Source organism: Panulirus ornatus, chromosome 20, assembly GCF_036320965.1.
Source record: "Panulirus ornatus isolate Po-2019 chromosome 20, ASM3632096v1, whole genome shotgun sequence".
Classification (NCBI taxonomy): Eukaryota; Metazoa; Arthropoda; class Malacostraca; order Decapoda; family Palinuridae; genus Panulirus; species Panulirus ornatus.
The window spans coordinates 78534731-78553846 of record NC_092243.1 but is presented as its reverse complement, the minus strand read 5'-3'; the positions used below and the strand labels follow the sequence as shown (position 1 = coordinate 78553846).

Here is a 19116-nt window from a genome sequence, read left to right as displayed (position 1 = left end):
CAGCCTCTAAGAAACTGGGCTTAGTTTAGATGTCCAAATTTGTTTTCTTCTGAACAGTTGCTCTGTTTATACGAAGGATTGATTTGTTTTTGTAGGGAGTACTGCAGTTACATCTTGGGTGATTATCGCTCTGCATCCTTACTTGACATAGTCAAGTTGAAAGCAGTCAGACTTATGTACTCCTCCAGGCTAATCTCAAAACTTGACCTGCTCACCCTATGTCACACTGTTGGTCCACTTTCCTTCTTGTATAGGTATTACTTTGGTTTATGCTCAAGAGCTGGCTGCTGCTTGTGTGCCCCCACCACTAGGAAGACCATGCAGTACAATGGCAAGTTGCTGTGTCCTGTGGTTACTGTATGGCTATTGATAACTGTTACTTTCTTTATACCTCAGAGCTTTGGAACTCTCTGCCCTCTTGTGTCTTTCTCACTAACTATGTCGTGGCACTTTTTAGAAGACAGATTTTTCTTTTCCTCCAAAATTCATAAATGCTTTTCCTTGTCTCTTCTTTTTCCCTTTCATAATCCTTTCTATATTTCAATTAAGGCCTGCCTTGATATGGACCTGCAATGTAAAAAAAGTATAGTACTTCAACATTACCATCACCTAAAGATCCTACCCACTCTGGTGGTGATGGGGCTGTTCTCTCCTCAGCCTCACTTGGCATCTCCAGTTTTTCCCTCTGATTGTATTCCTTGCTTTTCTTTCTCTTATCCTGTGACCTATCATATTTAATGAATACCTTGCTGAATTCCACATTGTTTTTAATTTTCTTCACATGTCTAAGTACTTCCTGGCTAGTTGCCTCCAGGTCAGATGTAACCATAACTGGTTGTCTCTGAAGATCTCTTATATAATCACTTTTTCTCCTTTCATCATAAGTATTACATTTGGCAGTTGTTTAGCTTCCAGTAGCCTTTCAATAAGCTTTTCTTCTTTCTTTCCCCTTTCTTATCTATCAGAAGTATTATCTAATGACCAAAAATGATTAATGATATGCATTTGTCAGCCTCCTGCTTAATAAATCTTCCTTATTGAGATGCCACCCACTTTTCTGCTTGATTTCTCTATGTTGCCATATCATCTTTTGTATCTCTAACTTTCTTTCAAATTTCCGTTTTTGCTGACAAGCGGTAGCCATGTATGTTCTGCATTTTCCTAAACCTTTCATCGTGCAAACCATAGTTTTTTTTTTCAGATGCTCCATCTCTAACATTAAGAATTACACTCTAAAATTTCATTCACTTCCTTGTCTACCTTTTTTAGTATGGTCTTAGATCTTTGGTACACTACATCATTCTTCATGCTCAGTGATCAGCTGCCAAAGTTGCATCTCCCACTCCATTATTTCCAACAGATTCATTATTCCTTGCCTCAGTTTAATAAGTCTCTTGGAGATTTTGAAAAGACTCATCACACCTTATTTGCTTTTTAATGAATTCAACTTTCACTTCTCATTATCTCTTTTATCTCAGGACATCATGCATGGTATTTAACTTAGTCCTTAAGTTTTTGAACTTTCATCTTTAATAGTGTTAAGGTCTGATCCTGTTTCTTAGCTATTTCAAGCAGTCTGTTAAGCTACTAATCACTGGTATTTCCTGTTTGGTCTTTTCCTTATGTTTCATTTTTGTTGAGGACGTAGACAAAACTGTCTGGTCCTGTTTTTTCCTGATATTTAGTTTCTTATTTCCAAAGAAATTAATTTGTTCCCCCAAATGGAAAGTGGCTGTTATATATTTTGTGTTGTGTGCATTTAATTATCCATTTGTAATTCCATATTTGTATTGTATGGAGAGGGAGTCTTACACTTGTGGGGCCCCGTCTTTTGAAGATATGATCATATACCTTCATAAATTTATGTATGGTGTCTGCAAGACAATGTCCTCAGTTTCATTCAACCCTCCTCTCAAATGATAAGAGTACTTCTTTACATCTTTTTTGATAAGGTTTTTACTTGATTTCCTATTAAGTCCTTTGGTTGCTCTATCCCTACATCTCTCAGAGAACTGTTTGCTGTCCATATTGTCAATCTGTTTTAAAGATGTAAAGCTTATGATCAGTTCATCCCTCACTCTTTTCCTCCAAGGTGGGTAATTGTAAAGCCTTCTGCCTTTCCCTGTAACTTAGCTCTCTTAATTCTGGTACCATCTTTGTTGACTTCCTCTGGACCTTCTGTATCAGTCTTTTGTGCTTTTTTAGGTGCAATGACCAAACCTGAGAAGTGTATCCTAGTTTTATCCTTATCATATGATATGAAGAACTGTTAGATATTTCCTTATCGATACACTGGAATGATATTTTAGCATTTGCTAGGAGATAGCGTGCCTCATTAATTAATTTCCTAATATTGGACTTGAGCAACAGGTTAGGCATGATGTCACCTTATATGTCCTTCTCACTAAGAATTCTGAAGCTTATTTGCTGCTAGATGGTAATCATATTGAGGCCTTCTTTTGCTTTGCCCCATCCTTATTGCTTTACATTTGTTCAGGTTGAATTTCATCAACCAAGTTTCAGATGAACTTTAGAGTCTGTTTAAGTCCCCATGTAAGCTGATGCAATCCTCACCTTTCCCTGCCCTCATGACATTGATAATCTGCAACCATATTTAATAGGAGTCCATGCTTTCAGGCAAATCATTTACATAGATCAAGAAGAGTAATGGTCTCATGACAGATCCCACTGGCACTCAGCTAGTCACCTCCATCCATTTGAAGTTTCCTCAGACATTTGTCATCTATTCCCTTCCACTGAGATAATCTTCTGTTTATCAAAGGAGTTTCCCCCATCATTTTTGCCTGATGATCCAGATTCTTCATCAGCTTTCATGAAGCCTAGTGTTAGGTGGTTTTTGGCAGTCCAGATACAAACATTCCAACCAGCCTTCTCTTTTGTCTATGACTGTGTGTGATTATTACTTATTTGTAATTATGTATTTGTACTTCTTGGGGAGGGAGTTTTACAAACATTGGGTGTCGTCTCTTGAACATTCTGTGCTATCCTACAACTTCTTACACTTATGTATGTTGTAATTATTTATATATTTTATTTTTATTTATTTTGCTTTGTCGCTGTCTCCCGTGTTTGCGAGGTAGCGCAAGGAAACAGACGAAAGAAATGGCCCAACCCACCCCCATACACATGTATATACACACATGTCCACACACGCAAATATACATACCTATACATCTCAATGTTCACATATATATACACACACAGACACATACATATATACCCATGCACACAATTCACACTGTCTGCCTTTATTCATTCCCATCGCCACCTCGCCACACATGGAATGCCATCCCCCTCCCCCCTCATGTGTGCAGGGTAGCACTAGGAAAAGACAACAAAGGCCTCATTCGTTCACACTCAGTCTCTAGCTGTCATGCAATAATGCCCGAAACCACAGCTCCCTTTCCACATCCAGGCCCCACACAGCTTTCCATGGTTTACCCCAGACTCTTCACATGCCCTGATTCAATCCACTGACAGCACGTCAACCCCGGTATACCACATCGATCCAATTCACTCTATTCCTTGCCCGCCTTTCACCCTCCTGCATGTTCAGGCCCCGATCACTCAAAATCTTTTTCACTCCATCTTTCCACCTCCAATTTGGTCTCCCACTTCTCCTTGTTCCCTCCACCTCCGACACATATATCCTCTTGGTCAATCTTTCCTCACTCATTCTCTCCATGTGCCCAAACCATTTCAAAACACCCTCTTCTGCTCTCTCAACCATGCTCTTTTTATTTCCACACATCTCTCTTACCCTTACATTACTTACTCGATCAAACCACCTCACACCACACATTGACCTCAAACATCTCATTTCCAGCACATCCACCCTCCTGTGCACAACTCTATCCATAGCCCACGCCTCGCAACCATACAACATTGTTGGAACCACTATTCCTTCAAACATACCCATTTTTGCTACCTACCTACCCTCATGTATCCAAGATATGGTTGAACTTTGTGTAATGAAGACAGTTGAGAAACATCATAAGCCAATATTCCAGTTTCATGATAAGAGAAGTGGTCCAGGCAGTATGATACAGTGGTTAAATTGATGAAAACTACTATTGACGTTTGTGTAAATAAATTATACATTTCCCTTTTCCATAGCCAGAGGTTGAACCATAATGTGACATTCATTTTTTAATTTCATTTCAAGATAGAAGTTTCAGTTTTCTAAATTATTTCTTACATTTTTCATATGTATATATATATATATATATATATATATATTATTTTTTTTATTTTTTATTATACTTTGTCGCTGTCTCCCGCGTTTGCGAGGTAGCGCAAGGAAACAGACGAAAGAAATGGCCCCCCCCCCCCCCCCCCCCCCATACACATGTATATACATACATCCACACACACAAATATACATACCTACACAGCTTTCCATGGTTTACCCCAGACGCTTCACATGCCTTGATTCAATCCACTGACAGCACGTCAACCCCGGTATACCACATCGCTCCAATTCACTCTATTCCTTGCCCTCCTTTCACCCTCCTGCATATTCAGGCCCCGATCACACAAAATCTTTTTCACTCCATCTTTCCACCTCCAGTTTGTGTATATGTGTATATGTGTGTATGTGTGTATGTATGTGTATATGGGTGTGTATGTATATATATATATTATCCCTGGGGATAGGGGTGAAAGAATACTTCCCACACATTCCTCACGTGTCGTAGAAGGCGACTAGAGGGGACGGGAGCGGGGGGCCAGAAATCCTCCCCTCCTTGTAATTTTTTAACTTTCTAAAAAAAAATGGGAAACAGAAGGAGTAATTATTTATTTGTGCCATATGGGAAGGGAGTTTTGCCTTTGTGGGGCCACATATCTTGAACACTCTCTGCTTTCATACAGCCTTTTGAATTGATGTATGCTGTCTTCTTTGACCATTTCATCAGTCAATCTGTTCCTTTCATCCACCACACATATATTATAAAATGATTTCTTTACATCCTTGTTTGCAAGTTTCATACTTAATTTGACATGCTAGTACAGGAAATTTTCATGCACACTTTATAAAAACTTGTACCTCTATGACGTCCTGTAATAATGAGAATCCAAAGTTCCCTTGTCTGTCTCTTTATAATCTGTAATTGAAATTTTCCATTAGTGTTACCATCTCAAAGAAATGAGTGTTACATTGCATTATGTACCATCCTGATTGTTTCTTCACTGTGATCAGTGTATCTTTTTTTTCGTGTTTGTTGCATTTTTTTTTAATATTTTGTACTAAAAATGCCAGTTTCCCTGGGGATAGGGGAGAAAGAATACTTCCCACGTATTCCCTGCGTGTCGTAGAAGGCGACTAAAAGGGAAGGGAGCGGGGGGCTGGAAATCCTCCCCTCTCGTTTTTTTTTTTTCCAAAAGAAGGAACAGAGGAGAGGTCCAGGTGAGGATATTCCCTCAAAGGCCCAGTCCTCTGTTCTTAACGCTACCTTGCTATCGCGGGAAATAGCGAATAGTATGAAAAAAAAAAAAAAATGCCAGTATGCTCTTCTTTCCCACAGTTACCTAATATTATGTATTATCTTTTTTGACATTTGCCAGCAGACTGTTTGTCTCCTTAACTATTTTTCTGATATGGGACTCTGGCGACAGGTTAGGGATGATCTAGACTCCCAAGTACTTCTCTTATACAGAATCCTCCAACTTATTTCCTGCTAGATAATAATCATATTGAGGCTGTCCTTTGCTTTGTCCCATCCTTATTACTTTCCATTTTCTCAGTTTGAATTTTGCCAACTATATTTCATACCAACTTTGGGGTCTATTTAGGTCCCTTTGTAAGTTGATACAATCCTCAGTGCTTTTTAGTTCCCTTATAACTTTTGCATCATCTGCAAACATATTCAGGTAGGATTTCATACCTTCAGGCAACTCAGCATAAATCAAGAATAGCATTGGTCCCAGACTTGAACCCTGTGGCACTCTGCTGGGTACTCAACCCATTTGGAAGTCTTCTTTAATGTGGGTTCATTGTTCCCTACTATTGGGAACTAAAATGGGCAGCTATGTCTTGCTCCTTGTTAAAGCTTCTCTAAATCCTGTGCTGAAAAATGTTGCTGTTGACAGAATCGCTTTCATTTTTGTAGAAATCAAAGATAAGTTTTGAAAGGAAATATGATTGGGTTAGTTTATAGGCCCTCAGCAAAGACACCAGAGGTAGACAAAAGACTATATGATCAGTTAGCAGAAATTTGCTATGAAAGGAATTTGATCATAGTAGCAGACTTTTTCATAACATTATTTAAGTGGGGAGAAACCCCTTTTAATAGGCTGGGGAATGGGCTTTACCTAAATATGCTTGATAGTGCCCTAATACAATTAGTTGATGAATGTATGTGGGATGAGAATATATTAGATTTAGCTCTTATTACAAATGAGGATCATGTTGACAGTGTTAAAGTCAGAGAAAGGTTTGATTCAAGTGATCACTGGCAAATAACTTTTGAATTAACTTTCAACATTGCCTCTGATGCTGGTCAACATGAGAGGCACAAAAAATATCAAATTTTAGGCTTGCAGATTTTGAAGATCTTTGCATTGCATTTAACAGGCAGACTATGAACATTATAAGTGAAAGCCATATGGATATAGCTTGTGAGAGTTTCATTAAAGCTTTCAATGCAGTTTAGAGAACATTTGTGCTAATGCATAGTAGATGGACTTTTTCCAATATGAAGCCATAATGATGGAATGATGACAGAAAGAACTGTCTGTAGTTAAAGAAAGCAGCACATAAGAAGCACAAAGAGACCAGCTTAATAGAGCAAATTATGTGAGTCTGTGTTGGGAAACTTAGAGACTTATATGTCAAAGTATATATCAGTATGAAGGTTATGTTGCTGGAAATAGCAAAAGAAACTCAAAGGAGTTTTTTGGATATGTTACAAGCAAGAGAGTCCATTCAGTTTGTCCATTAATAACAGAAAATAGTTATTTAGTTCATTACGGCAAAGACACAGCAGAGATTTTAAATGATTTTTCTTTTGCATGTTTTTATTATTATTATTATTTTTTATTTTTTTTTTTGCTTTGTCGCTGTCTCCCGCGTTTGTGAGGTAGCGCAAGGAAACAGACGAAAGAAATGGCCCAACCCACCCCCATACACATGTATATACATACGTCCACACACGCAAATATACATACCTACACAGCTTTCCATGGTTTACCCCAGACGCTTCACATGCCTTGATTCAATCCACTGACAGCACGTCAACCCCGGTATACCACATCGCTCCAATTCACTCTATTCCTTGCCCTCCTTTCACCCTCCTGCATGTTCAGGCCCCGATCACACAAAATCTTTTTCACTCCATCTTTCCACCTCCAATTTGGTCTCCCTCTTCTCCTCGTTCTCTCCACCTCCGACACATATATCCTCTTGGTCAATCTTTCCTCACTCATTCTCTCCATGTGCCCAAACCATTTCAAAACACCCTCTTCTGCTCTCTCAACCATGCTCTTTTTATTTCCACACATCTCTCTTACCCTTACGTTACTTACTCGATCAAACCACCTCACACCACACATTGTCCTCAAACATCTCATTTCCAGCACATCCATCCTCCTGCGCACAACTCTATCCATAGCCCACGCCTCGCAACCATACAACATTGTTGGAACCACTATTCCTTCAAACATACCCATTTTTGCTTTCCGAGATAATGTTCTCGACTTCCACACATTCTTCAAGGCTCCCAGAATTTTCGCCCCCTCCCCCACCCTATGATCCACTTCCGCTTCCATGGTTCCATCCGCTGCCAGATCCACACCCAGATATCTAAAACACTTCACTTCCTCCAGTTTTTCTCCATTCAAACTCACCTCCCAATTGACTTGACCCTCAACCCTACTGTACCTAATAACCTTGCTCTTATTCACATTTACTCTTAACTTTCTTCTTTCACACACTTTACCAAACTCAGTCACCAGCTTCTGCAGTTTCTCACATGAATCAGCCACCAGCGCTGTATCATCAGCGAACAACAACTGACTCACTTCCCAAGCTCTCTCATCCCCAACAGACTTCATACTTGCCCCTCTTTCCAAAACGCTTGCATTCACCTCCCTAACAACCCCATCCATAAACAAATTAAACAACCATGGAGACATCACACACCCCTGCCGCTGTGGTTTCGATGCATTACACATGACAGCTAATGTGGCCTTTGTTGTCGTTTCCTGGTGCTACCTCGCGCGCATGCAAGAGGAGGGGGTTGTCATTTCATATGTGGCGGGGTGGCGACGGGAATGAATAAAGGCAGCAAGTATGAATTATGTACATGTGTAAATATGTATATGTCTGTGTATGTATATATATGTATATGTTGAAATGTATAGTTATGTATATGTGCGTGTGTAGACATGTATGTATATACATGTGTATGTGGGTGGGTTGGGCCATTCTTTCGTCTGTTTACTTGCGCTACCTCGCTAACATGGGAGACAGCGACAAAGTATAATAAAATGAATAAATCGTTATTATACTTAAATGCCATCTTCCGCGTTAGCGAGGTAGCGCAAGGAAGCAGACAAGGAATGGTTCAACCCACCCACATACACATGTATATACATAAATGCCCACATGCGCACATATACATAACTATACATTTCAACGTATATAAACATATCTTTATACATAGACATATACATATATACACATGTACATATCCATACTTGCTGCCTTCATCCATTCCTATCACCACCCCGCCACACTCAAAATAGCATCCCCCACTCTCCAGCGAGGCAGCACCAGGAACAGACAAAAAAGGCCACATTCGTTCACACTCAGTCTACAGCTGTCATGTGTAATGCACAGCTCCCTTTCCACATCCAGGCCCCACAGACCTTTCCAAGGTTTACCCCAGATGTTTCACATGCCCTGGTTCAATCCACTGACAGCACGTTGACCCTGGTGTGCCACATTGTTGCAGTTCACTCTATTCCTTGCACGCCTTTCACCCTCCTGTATGTTCAGGCTCTGATCGCTCAAAATCTTTTTCACTCCATCCTTCCACCTCCAGTTTGGTCTCCCGCTTCTCCTAACCTCCACTTCTGACACCTTATATCCTCTTTGTCAATCTTTCCTTACTCATTCTCTCCATGTGTCCAAACCATTTCAACACACCATCTTCTGCTCTCTCAACCACACTCTTTTTATTATCACACATCTCTCTTACCCTTTCGTTACTTACTTGATCAAACCATCTCACACCACATATTGTCCTCAAACATCTCATTTCCAACACATCCACCCTCCTCTGCACAACCCTATCTATAGCCCATGCCTCGCAACCATATAGCATTGTTGGAACCGCTATTCCTTCAGACATACCCGTTTTTGCTTTCCAAGGTAATGTTCTCTCCTTCCACACATTCTTCAACGCTCCCATAACCTTCGCTCCCTCCCCCATCCTGTGACTCACTTCCACTTCCATGGTTTCATCTGCTGTGAAGTCCACTCCCAGATATCTAAAACACTTCACTTCCTCTAGTTTTTCTCCATTCAAACTTACCTCCCAATTAACTTGTCCCTCAACCCTACTGAACCTAATAACCTTGCTCTTATTCCCATTTACTCTCAACTTTCATCTTTCACACACTTTACCAAAATCAGTCACCAACTTCTGCAGTTTCTCACTTGAATCAGCCACCAGTGCTGTACCACCAGCAAACAACAACTGACTCATTTCCCAAGCCCTTTCATCCAAAACAGACTGCATACTTGCCCCTCTCTCCAGATCTCTTGCATTTACCTCCTTAACTACCCCATCCATAAACAAATTTAACAACCTTAGGGACATCACACACCCCTGCCACAGACTGACATTCATGGGAACCAATCACTCTCCTCTCTCCCTACTAGTACACATGCCTTTACATCCTTGGTAAAAACGTTTCACTCATAGCAACTTACCTCCCACACCACATAATCTTAAAACCTTCCAAAAAGCATCTCTATCCACCCTATCATATGCCTTCTCAAGATCCATAAATGCTACGTACAAATCCATCTGTTTTTCTAAATATTTCTCACATACCTTCTTCAAAGCAAACACCTGATCCATACATCCTCTACCACTTCTGAAATGACACTGCTCTTCTCCAGTCTTATGCTCTGTACATGCCTTCACCCTCTCAGTAATACCCTCCCATATACTTTCCCAGGAAATACTCAAAAAACTTATGCCTCTTTAGTTTGAACACTTACCTTTATCCCCTTTACCTTTGTTACAGTTGCACTATGCATGCATTCCACCAATCCTCAGGCACTTGACCATGGTCCATACATACATTGAATATCCATACCAACCAATCAACAACACAGTCACCCCCCCTTTTTTTTTTATATAAATTCCACTGTAATACCATCCAAAGCTGCCACCTTGCCAACTTTCATATTCCGCAAAGCTTTCACTACCTCTTCTCTGTTCACCAAACCATTCTCCCTGACCCTCTCACTTTGCACACCACCCTGACCAAAACACCCTATATCTGTCACTCTGTCATCAAACACATTCAATAAACCTTCAAAATATTCACTCCATCTCCTTCTCACTTCATCACTACTTGTTACTACCTCCCTGTTTGCTCCCTTCACCAATGTTCCCATTTGTTCTCTTGTGTTACGCACTTTATTTACCTCCTTCCAAAACATCTTTTTATCCTCCCGAAAATTTAATGATACTCTCTCACCCCAACTCTCATTTGCCCCCTTTTTCACCTCTTGCACCTTTCTCTTGACCTCCTGCCTTTTTCTTTTATACATCTCCCAGTCATTTGCACTACTTCCATGCAAAAATCGTCCAAACGTCTCTCTCTTCTCTTTTACTAACAATCTTACTTCTTCATCCCACCATTCATTACTTTCTAATCTGCCCACCTCCCACCTTTTTCATGCCATAAGCATCTTTTGTGTAAGTCATCACTGCTTCCCTAAATACATCCCATTCCTCCCCCATTCCCCTTACGTCATTTGCTCTCACCTTTTTCCATTTTGCACTCAGTCTCTCCTGGTACTTCCTCAAACAAGTCTCTTTTCCAAGCTCACTTACTCTCACCACCCTCTTCTCCCCAACATTCTTTCTTCTATTCTGAACACCTCTACAAATTTTCACCTTCACCTCCACAAGATAGTGATCAAACGTCCCTCTAGCTGCAAGATAGTGATCAAACGTCCCTCTGGCTGCCCCTCTCAGCACATTAGCATCCAAAAGTCTCTCTCATACACACCTATCAATTACCATGTAATCCAATAATGCCCTCTGGCCATCTCTCCTACTCACATTTGTATACTTATGTATCTCTTTTAAACAAGGTATTCCCAATCACCAGTCGTTTTTCAGCGCACAAATCCACAAGCTCTTCACGTTTCCATTTACAACACTGAACACCTCATGTACACCAATTATACCCTCAGCTGCCACATTACTCACCTTTACATTCAAATCACCCATCACTATAACCCAGTCTCGTGCATCAAAGCTATTAACACACTCTCTCAGCTGCTCCTAAAACACTTGCCTCTCATGATCTTTCTTCTCATGATTAGGTGCATAGGCACCAATAATCACCCATCTCTCTCCTTCCACTTTCAGTTTTACCCATATCAGTCTAGAGTTTACACACTATCACATATTCCCATAACTCCTGATTCAGTAGTAGTGCTACTCCTTCCTTTGTTCCTCTTGTCTCACCAACCCCTGACTTTACTCCCAAGATATTCCCAAACCTTTCTTCCCCTTTACCCTTGAGCTTCGTTTCGCTCAGAGTCAAAAAACTGGAGTTCCTTTTCTCAAACATACTACCTGTCTCTCCTTTTTTTCTCATCTTGGTTACATCCACACACATTTAGACACCCCAGTCTGAGCCTTTGAGTAGGATGAGCACTCCTTGCATGACTTCTTCTTCTGTTTCCCCTCTTGCATCTGTATTTATAGTTGAAAATACTGCTCTTGTCCTGAATCCAGGTCCAATTCTAAGAGAGGAAAACATATTGTGACTCATGGATATAAGAGTTGAAGATATAGTATCAGCACTAAATGAAATGAGAATATATAAAGCAGCAGGATGTATGTAAGATTTTTAATGTTTATATCTTATTCCTTATAGCTGGGGAAATACCCTCTGCTAAGTTAGCAGCACTTCAGCGTGTTCTTCAATCAGAGTTCCTGACTGCAGTCCGGGAAGTTTATGAGCATGTGTACGAGACAGTGGATATTTCAGGCTCTCCAGAAATTCGGGCATCTGCTACAGCAAAAGTAAGATATAGTTTAAAAGAATTGTATTTGCCTTAGTTGAACTGAGCTGTAGCATTATTTGTTTCAGATAAATTTAGATGAAGAAAATATACAAATATGTAAAAATCATTGTTTATACCTAAATTGAATTTTTCTTATTGTAAAAGGAAAGTTATTCCATTCTATGTATGCTATTTGCTATATTCATGTATCTTGATAGTTAATAAGATATTAATCAGGCTGCATATTTTTCAGAAAGGACCAGAATTCTTAAGTTTTTCAAAAACAGATTGATATATTCAAAAATGAGGGCAAATGAGAGTTAGGGTGAGAGAGTATCATTGAATTTTAGGGAGAATAAAAAGATGTTTTGGAAGAAGGTAAAAAACGTGCATAAGACAAGAGAACAAATGGGAACATCAGTGAAGGGGGCAAGTGGGGAAGTAATAATATGTAATGAGTGTTTTGAAGGTTTGTTGAATGTGTTTGATGATAGAGTGGTGGACATAGGTTGTTTTGGTTGGGGTGATGTGCAAAGTGAGAGGGTCACTGAGGATGGTTTGGTTAGGAGAGAAGAGGTAGTGAAAGCTGTGAGGAAGATGAAATTTGGCAAGGTGGTGGGTTTGGATGATATTGCAATGGAATATATTAAAAAAGGGGAGTGACTGTGTTGTTGATTGGTTGGTAGGGATATTCAATATATGTATGGAGCAAGTTGAAGTGCCTAAGGATTGGTGGAATGCATGCATAGTGCCATTATACAAAGGCAAAGGGGATAAAGTTGAGTGTTCAAACTACAGAGGCATAAGTTTGTTGAATATTCCTGGGAAATTATATGGGAGAGTATTGATTGAGAAGGTAAAGGCATGTACAGTGCATCAGATTTGGGAAGAGCAGTGTAGTTTCAGAAGTGGTAGAGGATGTGTTGATCAGGTGTTTGCTGTGAAGAATGTATGTGAGAAATACTTAGAAAAACAGATGGATTTGTATGTAGCATTTATGGACCTGCAGAAGGCATATGATAAGGCTGCTTTGTGGAGTATATGGTGTTGGAGGTAAGTTGCTAGAAGCGGTGAAAAGTTTTTAATAAGGATGTAAGGCATATGTACGAGTAGGAAGAGAGGAAAGTGATTGGTTCTCAGTGAATGTTAGTTTGTGGCTAGGGTGTGTGATGTCCCCATGGTTGTTTGACTTGTTTATGGATGGGGTGGTTCAGGAGGGAAATGCATGAGGTTTGGAGAGAGAGGTGAGTATGCAGTCTGTTGTAGTTGTTCGCCAATGATACAGCTCTATTGGCTTATTTAGGCGAGAAACTGCAGAGGTTGGTGACTGAGTTTGGAAAAGTGTGTGAAAGGAGAGTTGAGAGGAAATGTGAATAAGAGCAAGGTTATTAAGGTCAGTAGGGTTGAGGAACAAGTTACTTGGGATGTAATTTTGAATGGAGAAAAATTGGAGGAAGTGAAGTGTTTTAGATATCTAGGAGTGGATTTAGCTGTGGATGGAACCTTGGAAGCAGAAATTAGTCACAGAGTGGGAAGGGGTCTCAGAAAGCAAAAATCGGTTTGTTTGAAGGAATTGTAGTTCCAACAATGTTTAATGGTTGTGAGGCTTGGGCTATACATAGGGTTGTACAGAGGAGGGTAGATGTGTTGGAAATGAAATGTTTGAGGACAATATGTGATGTGAGGTGGTTTGGTCGAGTAAGTAATGAAAGGGTAAGAGAGATGTGTGGAAATAGAAAAGAGTGTGATTGAGAGAGCAGAAGAGGGTGGGTTGAAATGGTTTGGACATTTGGAGAGAAGGAGTGAGGAAAGATTGACATAGAGGATATATGTGTCTGAGGTGAAGGGAATGAGGAGAAGTGGGAGACCAAATTGGAGGTGGAAGGATGGAGTGAAAAAGATTTTGAGCAATCAGGGCCTGAACATACAGGAGGGTGAAAGGCATGCAAGGAATAAGAGTGGATTGGAACGATGTGGTATATCGGGGTTGACTTGCTGTCAATAGATTGAACCAGGGCATGTGAAACGTTTGGGGTAAACCATGGAAAGTTTTGTGGGGGCTGGATGTGGAGAGGGAGCTGTGGTTTCGGTACATTACACATGACAGCTAGAGACTGCATGTGAACGAATTTGGCCTTTGTTGCCTTTTCCTAGCGCTACCTTGCATATGCGGGGGGAGGGGGAGCCATTTCATGCGTTGCGGGGTGGTGGCGGGAATGGATGAAGGCAGCAAGTATGAATATGTACATATGTATATATGTATATGTCTGTGTATGTATATTATGTATACATTGAAATGTATATGTATGTATGTATAGGTGAATGCAAGAGTTTTGGAAAGAGGGGCAAGTATGCAGTCTGTTGTGGATGAGAGAGCTTGGGAAGTGAGTCAGTTGTTCGCTGATGATACAGCACTGGTGGCTGATTCGTGTGAGAAACTGCAGAAGCTGGTATGCAGTCTGTTGTGGATGAGAGAGCTTAGGAAGTGAGTCAGTAGTTGTTCGCTGATGATACTGCACTGGTGGCTGATTCGGGTAAGAAACTGCAGAAGCTGGTGACTGAGTTTGGCAAAGTGTGTGAAAGAAGAAAGCTGAGAGTAAATGTGAATAAGAGCAAGGTTATTAGGTACAGTAGGGTTGAGGGACAAGGCAATTGGGAGGTACGTTTGATTGGAGAAAAACTGGAGGAAGTGAAGTGTTTTAGATATCTGGGAGTGGATTTGGCAGAGGATGGAACCATGGAAGTGGAAGTGAATCATAGGGTGGGGGCGAAAGATTTGGGAGCGTTGAAGAATGTGTGGAAGTTGAGAACATTATCTTGGAAAGCAAAAATGGGTATGTTTGAAGGAATAGTGGTTCCAACAATGATATATGGTTGCGAGGCATGGGCTATAGATAGAGTTGTGCGGAGGAGGGTGGATGTGCTGGAAATGAGATGGTTCAGGACAATATGTGGTGTGAGGTGGTTTGATCGAGTAAGTAGTGAAAGGGTAAGAGAGATGTGTGGTTATAAAAAGAGTGTGGTTGAGAAAGCAGAAGAGGGTGTATTGAAATGGTTTGGTCACATGGAGAGAATGAGTGAGGAAAAATTGACCAAGCGGATATATGTGTCAGAGGTGGAGGGAACGAGGACAAGTGGGAGACCAAATTGGAGGTGGAAAGATGGAGTAAAGAGAATTTTGAGTGATCGGGGCCTGAACATGCAGGAGGGTGAAAGGCATGCAAGGAATAGAGTGAATTGGAATGATGTCGTATACTGGGGTCGACGTGCTGTCAATGGAATGAACCAGGGCATGTGAAGCGTCTGGGGTAAACCATGGAAAGTTCTGTGGGGCCTGGATGTGGAAAGAGAGCTGTGGTTTCTGTGCATTATACATGACAGCTAGAGACTGAGTGTGAACAAATGGGGCCTTTGTTGTCCTAGCACTACCTCGCGCACATGCAAGGGGAGGGGGTTGTTATTTCATGTGTGGCGGGGTGGCGATGGGAATGAATAAAGGCAGACAGTATAAATTATGTACATGTGTATATATGTATTTGTCATTGTGTGTATATATATGTATACGTTGAGATGTATAGGTATGTATATGTGCGTGTGTGGATGTGTATGTATATGCATGTGTATGTTGGTGGGTTGGGCCATTCTTTCGTCGTTTCCTTGCGCTACCTCGCTAACGTGGGAGACAGCAACAAAGTATAATGAATAAAGAAAATAATGTGCATGTGTGGGCGTTTATGTATATACATGTATATACATAGATATGCTTGAACTTGAATATGCTCACTACCAGGTAGATCAGCTTGAAGGTGTAAATCTTGACCAAAGAGGTGATGAATTGTGGGTAGCCATTTCACAACCAAGAGACAAGTCTTCTTATCAGGAAAAGTGTGTACATCTTCCCAGAATCATATTTCCCATCCTGTCAGTTGCTCACAGAAGTGCTGAAGATGGGAGAATTTTCGGTTTGATAAGGAAAAATACTGAATTTCACCCAAGTCTTGGCACACAAAGATTATCATATTTCCTTGCATAGAAATTGTATAGCTGTACTTAAAAAAAAACAATTGTCATCAAGTGAATGTAAGTGAAAGGCTTCTGAAGTGCAAAAAGGCATCCACTGCTTTTAACAAAATGCTCTCCAGCCAGGTCTGAATAAGTGTGGACAAACAGTAGAACCTCTGTTGACTTAGTTCGAGGACCGAAAATGAAACAATACTGACTAGATACCTTGTTGGATTTACAGTGAACGATTGTGGACTATCTACATGTAAATAAACAAATGGAGATCACAGCTTGAGCACTAGACATCATAATTTCCTGGATTGAAAGTGCAGCCTGTATTGTGTGTGTGGTTTTAAGTTTTGTTTTGCAAAATTCCCTTTTTTTACCCAAAATTCCATATTTTTGCCATTCTCTTTTTTTGTTTTTTGTTTTGACAAGGTTGGCAGCTCTGTGAAAGGTGTAAATGGGATAAGGTGAATAGGAGTGATGTGGTGTGCAGGGGGTGGCTTGCTGTCAACGATTTGAAAAAGGCATATCAAGCAGCTGGGAGTCCGGTTGCGGATTAAGGGCTGTAGTTTCAGTGCATTATACCTGACAGCTTGGGAATGGATGCAAAATAATGAGGCCTTTTCGTCATCTTTTCCTTCCTACCTCACTAATGCAAGAAATGGTGAATATATATGAAAGAATAGAAAAGATGTGCCTGCTCTGAACTATGGCTTTCAAGTAGTAAAAGTTTCTTGTGGGAAGGTTTTTTCTTCAAGCATGCTGTATGTATTTTTATGTTTCACTACATCAAATGATAAGGAAAATACCATTTGAACTTAGAAGTGCATAAAGTGCATTTAAGAGATGTATTGGATGTCTGAATTCAGAGATCCGCAAATGTGGATGCGTATGTGGATAGCTTATGTATTTTGTTGATGGGAATGGGGATGTCACTTTCTAAAAACAGCAGATGCAAATGCGGATGTGAATGCCAGACTATGACATCCTCACAGATGCAGATGTTTTCAGGATATTTTGTCATGTTTTAATAGATTCAGAATTATTCATTTTTTTTTTTTTTTTTTGCTTTGTCGCTGTCTCCCGCGTTTGCGAGGTAGCGCAAGGAAACAGATGAAAGAAATGGCCCAACCCACCCCCATACACACGTATATACATACGTCACACACGCAAATATACCTACACAGCTTTCCATGGTTTACCCCAGACGCTTCACATGCCCTGATTCAATCCACTGACAGCACGTCAACCCCGGTATACCACATCGATCCAATTCACTCTATTCCTTGCCCTCCTTTCACCCTCCTGCATGTTCAGGCCCCGATCACACAAAATCTTTTTCACTCCATCTTTCCACCTCCAATTTGGTCTCCCACTTCGCCTCGTTCCCTCCACCTCCGACACATATATCCTCTTAGTCAATCTTTCCTCACTCATTCTCTCCATGTGCCCAAACCATTTCAAAACACCCTCTTCTGCTCTCTCAACCACGCTCTTTTTATTTCCACACATCTCTCTTACCCTTACGTTACTTACTCGATCAAACCACCTCACACCACACATTGTCCTCAAACATCTCATTTCCAGCACATCCATCCTCCTGCGCACAACTCTATCCATAGCCCACGCCTCGCAACCATACAACACTGTTGGAACCACTATTCCTTCAAACATACCCATTTTTGCTTTCCGAGATAATGTTCTCGACTTCCACACATTCTTCAAGGCTCCCAGAATTTTCGCCCCCTCCCCCACCCTATGATCCACTTCCGCTTCCATGGTTCCATCCGCTGCCAGATCCACACCCAGATATCTAAAACACTTTACTTCCTCCAGTTTTTCTCCATTCAAACTTACCTCCCAATTGACTTGACCCTCAACCCTACTGTACCTAATAACCTTGCTCTTATTCACATTTACTCTTAACTTTCTTCTTTCACACACTTTACCAAACTCAGTCACCAGCTTCTGCAGTTTCTCACATGAATCAGCCACCAGCGCTGTATCATCAGCGAACATCAACTGACTCACTTCCCAAGCTCTCTCATCCCCAACAGACTTCATACTTGCCCCTCTTTCCAAAACTCTTGCATTCACCTCCCTAACAACCCCATCCATAAACAAATTAAACAACCATGGAGACATCACACACCCCTGCCGCAAACCTACATTCACTGAGAACCAATCCCTTTCCTCTCTTCCTACACGTACACATGCCTTACATCCTCGATAAAAACTTTTCACTACATCTAACAACTTGCCTCCCACACCATATATTCTTAATACGTTCCACAGAGCATCTCTATCAACTCTATCATATGCCTTCTCCAGATCCATAAATGCCACATACAAATCCATTTGCTTTTCTAAGTATTTCTCACATACATTCTTCGAAGCAAACACCTGATCCACACATCCTCTACCACTTCTGAAACCACACTGCTCTTCCTCAATCTGATGCTCTGTACATGCCTTCACCCTCTCAATCAATACCCTCCCATATAATTTACCAGGAATACTCAACAAACTTATACCTCTGTAATTTGAGCACTCACTCTTATCCCCTTTGCCTTTGTACAATGGCACTATGCACGCATTCCGCCAATCCTCAGACACCTCACCATGAGTCATACATACATTAAATAACCTTACCAACCAGTCAATAATACAGTCACCCCCTTTTTTAATAAATTCCACTGCAATACCATCCAAACCTGCTGCCTTGCTGGCTTTCATATATATATATATATATATATATATATATATATATATATATATATATATATATATATATATATATATGTATATATAGGGGATAGGGGAGA

At 40.7% G+C, this 19116-nt stretch overlaps 1 protein-coding gene across 2 annotated transcripts in view; it reads left to right on the top strand.

Annotated features, from left to right (window-relative positions):
- veli (L27 and PDZ_signaling domain-containing protein veli) overlaps window positions 1–19116 on the top strand; it is a 74839-nt gene that overhangs the window by 18130 nt on the left and 37593 nt on the right. For both annotated transcript variants that reach the window (XR_011714281.1, XM_071675341.1), the window contains exon 3: window positions 12154–12302. Coding sequence is in view for 1 of the 2 variants with exons in the window: in XM_071675341.1 (XP_071531442.1) it covers window positions 12154–12302 (149 nt within the window). In the remaining variant the exon portion in view is untranslated. The remainder of the gene's footprint in view (window positions 1–12153; window positions 12303–19116) is intronic.